General features: G+C 32.8%; 1 protein-coding gene across 4 annotated transcripts; it reads right to left on the bottom strand.

The window, feature by feature from the left end:
* Positions 1-1,332: 1,332 nt before the first annotated feature.
* LOC111912079 (neutral ceramidase 2) lies at positions 1,333-9,771 on the bottom strand. 4 transcript variants are annotated; one of them, XM_052768210.1, is made up of 11 exons: positions 9,611-9,730; positions 9,316-9,387; positions 8,282-8,685; positions 7,493-7,701; positions 6,379-6,711; positions 5,990-6,254; positions 4,922-5,186; positions 4,731-4,856; positions 4,575-4,638; positions 3,583-3,752; positions 1,333-2,006 (listed from the first exon to the last, which is right to left on the bottom strand). In XM_052768210.1, the coding sequence occupies exons 3-11, from the start codon at positions 8,632-8,634 to the stop codon at positions 1,464-1,466; spliced, it is 2,328 nt and encodes a 775-aa protein (XP_052624170.1). In that variant the 5' UTR covers positions 8,635-8,685; positions 9,316-9,387; positions 9,611-9,730; the 3' UTR covers positions 1,333-1,463. The 4 variants fall into 4 exon arrangements, with proteins under 4 accessions (XP_052624170.1, XP_052624171.1, XP_052624169.1 ...); XM_052768211.1 differs by lacking the exon at positions 9,316-9,387 and adding an exon at positions 8,758-8,829; XM_052768209.1 differs by lacking the exon at positions 9,316-9,387 and having other exon boundaries at positions 9,611-9,771.
* Positions 9,772-10,199: the final 428 nt, after the last annotated feature.

Genomic DNA, 10,199 nt, shown 5'->3' with positions numbered 1-10,199 from the left:
CGGACAAACATGAATTGGGGTTTTTCTGGATCGTTAGGTTCCGAAGAGCCCTTTATTTCTCCTCGTTGCACATGTGATTATAGGTTTACCGGACTGAAATTCATTCAGATGTACATAGGGAAAACATGTTTTCAAAGGAAAGGAGTTCTCTAGAGAAATTAGATAAAAAATGAAGGAATTTGGGAGGAGAAATTGATGAGAGTGTGTCATAGTTGTCATCAATTCTTGAATGGAGTGTTAAGTATTTTGATATTCGATTGATTTTTGTGAGAAAAATGCCACCATTTGTGGCCTTCGCTACTTTGGAAAGGAGAGGTTGAATGTCAATGTTGAAGGCTCCAAAACGCCAGTTACACACATAGCAGAAGTCATCGGCGGAGTTTCAGATTGAGGGTTTACAATCGAGGCGTTGGCGATGATTGGTGGTGGTGTCGGAGGAATAAGTCAGGTGCACTGGTGACATTTTAAACAACAGAGGTGATTTAAGGGTGAACGAAGATGGTAGCAAGTGGTATAAGGCAGCGATGGTGATTTGGTTTAGTGATGAAGTTCTGTGAAGTAGATGAGAATCGGGAAGAAAGGAAGTGGCGTAAAGACGGGTGGGGATTTTTTGTTTAACTGGTTTGTAGATCATGGTAGTGGTAGGATAAGGGGTTGAAGATTTTGCGTCCGACCACAATCTTCTTCATATCCTCTCATCTCCCAGCGTCCGACCACAATCTTCTTCATATCCTCTCATCTCCCTTCTTCGTTTAACTTATTTGTAGATCAAGTGTATGGATTTGGGTTTGATTTTAGGGTTTAATTCTAGTTTTTGTTGGAGATGAATGGTCGTGTTTGCCAAAGTTGGCTTGTGGCCTGAGGTGATAGGTGGCTGAAGGTGGCTGGTGGTCGGAAGTGACCGGTGGTAGGAGGTGGTTAATGATCGGAGGGGTTAAAGGGAAATTTTATTTTCTAAAAGTTATAATTAAAAAAAAAAGTAGATAAATTATAAACAAATGAAAATAAATGAAAAAAAAAAAAAAAAAAAGGCAAGATAGTCATTTTATGTATGCGAGGGACGAAACATGTACCTTTTAACGATACGAGGGACGGTCCGAGTTAATTTTTGAAAATAGGGACTAAACATGCTTTCTAGCATATGCACAAGGGATGATTTGTGTAATTTACCCTTAAATATTCTTTGCCAAGTCGAAATCCATAGTTTTCACCAAACCACAAGTTTAGCTTAAAAACTTAATACTGTACAGCTTTAAAGTAAAAAACTCTAATATTCTATTTGAAATGCCTGAAATAGATCATTTACTTCCAAATTCTATTGTGTTCAACCTGTTTGAGTGTGAATTTCATTTTCTATTTCCGCGTCAACACAAGGAAGGCCGTTAACATGTGTCATCAGATTTATATGTATGTATAGAATAGTGTCCTCCGTCTGTTAAGTGTAAACATCTTTTTTTATGCAATTATGCTACAGAAAAAGCAGTAGAAGAACCCGTGAAATGGTTGACAGAGCCAAAAAGCGACTTTGATGCACCAAAATGTGTAATCCTATAAACACCAGAAACAGCCTCATCCGGAATCACCCATTCGATAGTTGCATAGCTTCGTGTACTAAGCTTTGAAGGCCTCGACCAAATAAACTTTAGGCACCAGTCATCATCATCATAAACGGGTTCCCAGTTGGACTCCAAAATCTCCACAAGTGCAAAGGTGCCTTCGGTCATAAGGTCATTCCTCGGGCAGGCTGACCAGAACGTGGCAGTGACAACATCACCCCTTGAAAAGATTGAACCAGGAGGAACATCGGTTTTGCAGTCACCAAATCTTGAACCAAGAGGGGTTGCGTCAAGTAACACTGGGGTCAGAAGGCTGATTTGGTTGTCTAGTAGGTCCGGTGGTTGTGGGCCCGGTTCCACTTTTTGGTCATTCATGAGAGAAGATGCTAATTTCTTGAATTCTTGGATGTATGCATTCAGGGTGTGTGGACCATACAGAGTTGAAGCTCCCTGAATATAACATATAACATAACATAGTTAGAGCAACTTACAAATGACTTCAAATTCTGGACTGAACTTGAGATTTTGAGGTAAACCACACGGACCATATCTGCAACCATTGCAAACTTAAGGACTGAACTTGTGATTTTGAGTAAAACATAGGGACCAAATTTGTGATTTACTCTTTAATAAACCAATAAATAACTCAGTTTTCAGTGGCATTATCAATTCTAGCTTCACTCTGTTAATAGCATACCAAATAAACCTTATGCAGTGTTTGGTTGTGGTATGCAGTACTCAAAGAGGGAACCAAAGAAATCATGTTTGGTTCGCATCATATTGGAATGTGATTCCTTCTCCTACTTTGATTTTCATTCCATAGGGTAGGGGTGTTTTTCTTTCATTCCTGGATGGATTGGAATGATATATTGTAGTGATACATTACTTTTATTTATATAATAATATTCGGAAAAACAATATATATTTTTTTTTAGAAAACTCAAAACTTAAATTAGGCTATCCTTTTGTTATTTACTTAAGATAACTAACAATATATATATTTTTTTTAGAAAACTCAAAACTTAAATTAGGCTATCCTTTTGTTATTTACCTAAGATAACTAACAATATTTTTTCGGTATAGTATTATGAAAAGATGTCCTCGTATTCAATTCTTCTTTTGTAAACAATTTTGAATTTTCTAAAATGATAAATGTACCTCTATTGACTATTTGAAATACATATAGTATATATTTCAGATGGCATTAAATATGTTGATATCTAATTTATATATCAATATATCTTTTATTTAATTAGAGTTTATTTTTAATTTTTACAGAATAACATTTTTTTCTTTATTCAGTAATTTTGCTCTATTTAGTTTTGTAATTGTACATAATAAAAACATCTTTGAATAATCCATTACATTGATTCCTTCAAGCCAAACAAACATGATAATAGAATGTATTTATCCATTCCATTACATTCTTTCTTCCATTATTTTATGATTTATTTCCCTGATCATGTTCGGTTGGCTGTAGAAATGGAATGAATTTTCATATTTTCTTTTATATTACGTGTGAATAAAAGATATAGTTTCAATACTATTCTATATATAAATTAACTATAATTGTAGAATTTATTATCTACAAGATTAAAAGATTAAAGATAATAAAAGCTCATTGAAACCCAAAAAAGTTTATAATAACAAAAATACTGTCCATTTATTTCTAGAAAATAATATTATAATAAAATCAAAATTTGAAATCCTTAAAAAAGATTTGTCAATAAAAAAATTTATAAATAAAAATGGGTTATATTACAAATTTTCATTTCATTCCATGATGGAATGAAAAAAACATCCCCTACCAAAGGAATGAAAATTAACAAAACAGAAGGAATCACAATCCATTCCATCGGGAAATAGAAACAGTTTTCTTTTCATTCGAATGGATTGAACCATTCCATTTCTTGTTACACATGAAAATGGACAAGCTTTTTAAGGCTAATTTGGTTATGAGGATAAGGAGGGCATTTACGTCTTTTGGTGAGATGTTGAATAGAAAGGTAAGGTATGATATGCTGACCTCGTATCTCTGAATCTGATATTCCTCAATTGTAGTCACATACTGTGAATAAGTATTTGTAAGTCCAGCAATCACAACATGAAATTCTTCTTTTTCTTCTTCCTCTCCAAATGAACTCAAAACTTCTTTCACTGCATCACGCAGGCGCCTCCCAGCCATAGTCGTGAATTCTACAAAAACCATAAACAAGTGGAAAACTAAATATGCCAAGAATAAGATTCAAAGAAATATATATATATATATATATATATATATATATATATATATATATATATATATATATATATATATATATATATATATATATATATATATGGGGTTAGTGAATATGTGGCTGTGTTGTATGTAAGATTACATATAGAACCTACTAAAACTACATAGTTTTAACTAAAATTTGGTTTAAAACATTTTTAAATTTGATGCGTATTATAATTTCCATAATTTACGTCAAATTTCTCAAGCATAACATGGTTAATTTTGGTTAATTCCCTTTAATAAAAGATAATGCATATCTTTCATGTCGACAATTGGTACAGTAATTTCCATCGTCTTACGTTGATTAATGTATGTTTCTTTCTTTTTCTTACTTATCCAGTGTCAATATTTATGAACACAAAATTGCTCATGTCAGTTTAAGATGGAATTGAAAAAACGATTATGATAAAGCTGCAAAGTCAATGTAAGAGTAATCATTTGAAATAAATTATTGAGGAAAATCGATAGAATTGGAGATAACCGATAGAATGGGAAATATATTACATTTAAAATTAAATATTTGTATTTAAATCGTCAAAACAACGTAGTATTGGAAGTTCTATACCTAATGATATATACATGACAGCCACATATTCACTTTTCCCTATATATATATATATATATATATATATATATATATATATATATATATATATATATATATATATATATATATATATATATATATATAGGTGTGGTAATTGATGTATTTGTTTGAATGAATAAGTAATAATTACCTCCTGGAACACTGAGAATAACAAGTTGCCCGATTTGCAAAATCTGAATTGGTAGTATGGCAGGCTGCATAAAAAAAATTAAAAAAAAAATAATTGTCAGCTCAAACAATATAAAGAATAATTGATAAAGAAGATTTAGATGAGATTAGGACATACGGCCCAGTCATATGGATCATGCATTTCACCGGTGTCAATGAGAATGGGTTTGGGATCCTGACAATTGATCTGTTCCTCATCTGGTTTTTTCAATAACCCTCCAACAAGCTTCCAAAATGCATTTCCCTAAAACATAACATTACATTGCTAAAGTTAGATTCATTAATTTAACAATTAAGTGAGTAGTGTACCTGGTCATCTCCCTGTTTGAAGTCAAAAGCTCCAGGTCCATCAGTGGTTCCAGCAGCAAAAGCAAATCCCATAGCAGCAGGGCACGTTTTGACACGAGACCCATTAGCAGCTGTGACTGTGACTGAGAGGTTGGAAAAATCAATGTATGTGTGTCGATAATTAACTTTCCCTTTCAGCTTTTCAGATGCACTTTCAAAGAGTTGTGTCGCTTTTCTAAATTGCCGTTCGCCAATGATACGTGTGCTCTCGAATTCATCTGGGTAACTAAATAAAAACTCCAACAATATAAGTTTCCATCATGCAACAGGATGAAAATTTGTGTTTTAACTTTATAACTTTTTTTTTAATTTTCATTATGCCATGACTTTACTTTCTGAAAATATTCTTTGTATTACATTCTTACTTGCTTTCTAATGATATTTAATTTTTTAGTTTAGTAAATAACTAAGGGTTAATCTCATAAAAGACCTTATATTTTGTGTTTTTTTCCAGATTAAACCTTAATTTTATTTTTTTGACTGAAAAAGACCTTGTATTTTTTCATTTTTCCCAAAAAAAACCCTCAACTTTGTCGTTATTCCAAAAAAAAAAAAAAAAAAAAAAACTCAACGTTCTAACTGCCTCCAAATAAACCCTTAACTTTTTTAGTTTTTCTTGAAAAAAAACCTCACATTTTACAAAAAAAAATTTGGAAAAAAATGACTAAAAGGGCCGGATCAGAAAAAATTAAAAAATACAAGGACTTTTTCAGTTAAAAAATAAATTTGAAGTTTACCCCGAAAATATATATATATATATATAAGGTCTTCTATGAGATTAACCCAATAATTAATTATATATAATATATAGAATGGTAATAAAATAAACTACACATAGCTGTATTTACATACGATATAATAGCTCATATGAGAGTTGATGACTTTCTTACAGGCCAGCCAAACATGATAATGGGATGTTATGACTCATTCCATTCCCATTCCATTCCTTCCAACCAAACAACACAGCCTTAAAGCTAGGTGCATGCATATATAAATAAGAGCTAAGAGTTAAGAGGTAAAGATACATACCCTGGACCACGGCCATAGCAGAGTTCATTTCTACCATTGCAGGTACTCTGATTGAAATCACAAGGCAAGCCGGTGTCTATGCAAAAAGCTCCAAGCACATTTGGGCTTACATCCCCACAATTTGTTTGACAAAATGCTGACACAAATTGAGGCTTTTCAGCCTGCCTAAAGCTGCTCCTCACTCGTCTTGCAACACTTAGAGCTCTTGTAACACCTCTTCCTCCAGATGCCTGGAAGCTCGAAGCAATTTCCATCAGCTCTTTACCTGTATTATTAAAAATTGCAATATTACCCTGTTTTTTGATGACCCAAACTTTTTAATATTTTTACTATTTGAATAAATTTGCTTTGTTTTGTTTTTGAAGGTTTAGCATATAAATTAAACTTACGATGTTGATGAAAGTCTGGAATTATGTTGGAGATTCTTCGAGGTAGTTTATATTTGATAAGTGATTGGGTTTGAAATCCTTTATTATACCAATCCTCCATAAATCGTGCAGCTGCACCTTTATTGTCACCACTAATCAGTGAATTTGTACGGCTCATAGACGTTCCATGAGTGGCAAACCAATTAAAGCTTCCCACTGGACCCCACTCATCATCTACAAACTTCAAAAGTGTCATCTCTTTATCAGTGTCATATTCGTAATTACTCCTTTCTTCTTCTGGATTATTCAGATAGGCACTCGGGCTACGGTTTATACTCGCATCTAACAGATCTCCTGCAGGATTACAGCACCAATACTTTAACAGATGTTTCAGTATATACACACACAATCATAGAAATTCCCAAATTAGTCCTCCAACTATTGTCCATGTACTCATTTAGTCGCTTCACTTTCTTTTTGGAGGCCCAAGGTAATTTAACTGTGTCCATCACACCATATGACCTGTTATAGCAGGTTTCACAGGTTACCCAACTCCATTTTTATTTACAAATGTGCCCAACTTTTCTTTTTATTACGACTTTGGTCCCAACTTTTATTCCAAATTTTTTTATCAATATTTATTTTTATTTTCTTTTTTGTTACAATTTTGTCTTGGTCCCAACTTTTATTACAAAATTTGTTTATCAATATTTATTTTTGTTTGCTTTTTGTCTTACTTTACTGTTTTTTTACAACGTCGTTTTAACATGTTTTTTACCAAGTTAAAAAGCTATGTACAAGAATGATGTTGTAGAACATGTAAAAATAAATTTGTAAAAAAGATAAAAATAAAAAACAGGTAAAAGCGAAGTTGGAAAGTTAAGTTGTGAAAATTTTGTAAAAGAGTTGGGGGGAAATTTGTAAAAAAAAAAAAAAAAAAAAAAAAAAAAAAAAAAAAAAAATGTCGAATTTAGTAACTAAAGTTAAAACTTAGGGCAAAGTTGTACAAAAGAAGTTGGTTAACTTGTGAACTTTGCTATATCAGATCATATGGTGTAATGCACAATAGTTGGAGTTGGAGGACCAATTTCAACCATAACCCTATTTGAAAAAATAACTAATGAAACCATATTACCTTTATTGATAAAGACAGACCCTGGACGAAGATTCTCATGAGCTTGCATAATGCTTCTTTCAATGCCATCCACAAGGGCATTGAAAGATTGTTGTACAAAACCAAGAGATGTTATAATATATACAACATATTGAAGATATCCTCCAGGCCCAGCATGAGTGTGAATCCCACTAATAGCAACATTCTCCTCAGTATATAGGTTGCCATACCTTAACAATTGAAAAATATATATATATGAGAATAAGGGGTTGTTTTTCTTTTTCTATCAACTCATGTATCAGTAAAGTGGTGTCACGATAAAATAAGGTCTGTTTGTTTTTAGATGGAATATAAATCACCATTTCACCCTTACATTCCATTATACAAATTTCACATTTTAACATGAGAGGAGTTGGAAAGGAATAAAGAAGGCCAAATATTTACAGGATTAGAGTGTCTGAATGAGTAATGATGAGTGTATGGATAAAGTAAGGTCTGTGTCTAAATGAGACTAAATGACCATCTTGCCTTACACTCCAATATACAAATTTCACAATATTCATGGAGTTGGGAGGAAAAAAGAAGGGAAAAATATGTAAGGATTAGTGTCTTAAGTCTGACTAATGGTTCTTTTGGCTTAACCCATTAATTCATTAAAAAATAACAGCTATGTATAGCTATCCAGATTAAACACAAAAAGAAACAGCCCCTGATTCAGAAATAGTGATTAACAGCGGTTTAGCAACTGGACACATTTTGTAGCATTCTTAAAAGTAAAAGTAAAAGTGAAAGGTTGAAGTATCTATCAACCTTGCCTTCAATCTTTCTATAACTTTAATTGTAACAAGCTGTGAAGCCATGCACGCATCCAAGTTCACAAACACTAGGGATTTTTCTTCTTGAGGTTGTGACACAATGAATGTGCGAGCTCTCAATCTGAAATGAATACCAGAGGCAATTTGTTCCATATTAGCATATCCCATCATGTTCACATCAGCAGCAGGCCCTGTGATGTCATAGCTTCCAAGACCAATCATGTGTGTAGTAGATTCAGATTCAGATGAAGTCTGTGTCTGTATGCACTTCACTAGTACTAACATAAATAAGCACATGCATGTGGCTGGTTTCTGTACAACAGAATACGATTGATGACGTGGCCCCATTGCTTTTCTTAAAGAACATGAACTGAACCTTCAAAATATCCTTTCCATCCTCTGGGGAAAAGATAAAAATTGAAATGTTGATATATTAGCTCTTTTAGTTGAACTATGGTATATGCTACTCACTTGTCACTTGTACTAACAATTGCTTCAGATTGATTTATGAGCATAGATTTTGGTGTCATGTCGCAATTATTTCTGCTAAGTACAAATCCAAACTTACAAACACATAACAATTAATATGTATCATCATATAGTTGAGAGTTTTCTCAAAGAAATAAATGAAATCCAGCATTGGATCAGCAATCCTACTAAGTCTCATCAGGTTGTTTGAAACCCCAATCAGACAGGCACCCTATTCCTGATGCATTTTAGCCTATTTTTTAGGGATTTAAGTCTAATCATTTGTGACAATTGCCTGTTTATGCCACAAAGTTAAATTGGTAAGAATCCAGTTTGTTTCATAAATTGGTAAAAAATTGTAACTTCCATGCGTAAGTAAGTGTTTTACAATTCCATCATTTATTCACTTTCAGGAGTTGCTACTAAGTCAAACTAAAAATTTACTCCACGAACCCATCCAAAACCATCCCTTGTACAAAGATCAAAATCAGAAAGCTTTCAAACACCTTTTCGTTGCTTACCTCCAACGTGAATTATAAAACAGAGAACCAGTAATGATACCTCTGAAAGTAAAACTCAACCAGAATATAACGACGGGAAAGAACAATTCGAAAGTAAAGCCAAGGAATCACGCTAACAAAAAAAAAAGAATTAAGGGTCAATTAATAACAAATCCAGCCTCATAACAAATACCTAACCAACTAGTCAGAATTAAACCACAAATACGGTGTCGGGCTGAATAGAGAGCTCAAAAAGTACAAAATCAGATAGAAGAATCAAATGGAGTATAAACCCTATTTCAGATAACACAATTGACAAGATCATAAGACTAAAGGGGATTGAAGAATGAACAAACCTCAGATCTCAATAATTTATAAATTAAAATGACGAATTGATCAGAAGTAATGCGATAACACTTCAAGAACAACCTCGATTAAGAACTGAGACATAAGTCTCCGATGGTACAAATGGGTATGCAAGCGTACAAGTCGAACTATGAACATCGTTTTTTTTTAGAATAATCAGAATTGATATCGGATCAGAATCAAATATAAATGGGCTTAAAGAGTTAAAGTGAACCGATGATGAACAATATTGATTGCAATTTGGGCTCAAAATGAAAGAAATTAATGTTTTGGGTTTAATATGGATTGATGAAATGTTTGGGCTTCGAAATATGAAGTAATGAATAAAAATATGATTGATCTTTAAAAAAAATAATTTGATCAATGGGGTTTGAAACGAAATATATCCAAAGAACCAAAATAACAAAAAAATTCAAGAACGAAGCATGAATCCGAGAGACTCACCATAAAATCACATTGATTTTCGAATACCCACTCTGATACCAATTGATGTGAATTAAGAGCATTGATTTAGCATGCGAAATTAAAATGAACATAAAGAACACGGTGATTTGGGTATCTAAGAGATGTATTCGATCA

This window comes from Lactuca sativa, chromosome 2 (assembly GCF_002870075.4).
Source record: "Lactuca sativa cultivar Salinas chromosome 2, Lsat_Salinas_v11, whole genome shotgun sequence".
In the NCBI taxonomy this organism is placed as follows: domain Eukaryota; kingdom Viridiplantae; phylum Streptophyta; class Magnoliopsida; order Asterales; family Asteraceae; genus Lactuca; species Lactuca sativa.
The sequence above is the reverse complement of the archived record's forward strand: the minus strand, read 5'-3'. Positions and strand labels throughout refer to the sequence as shown.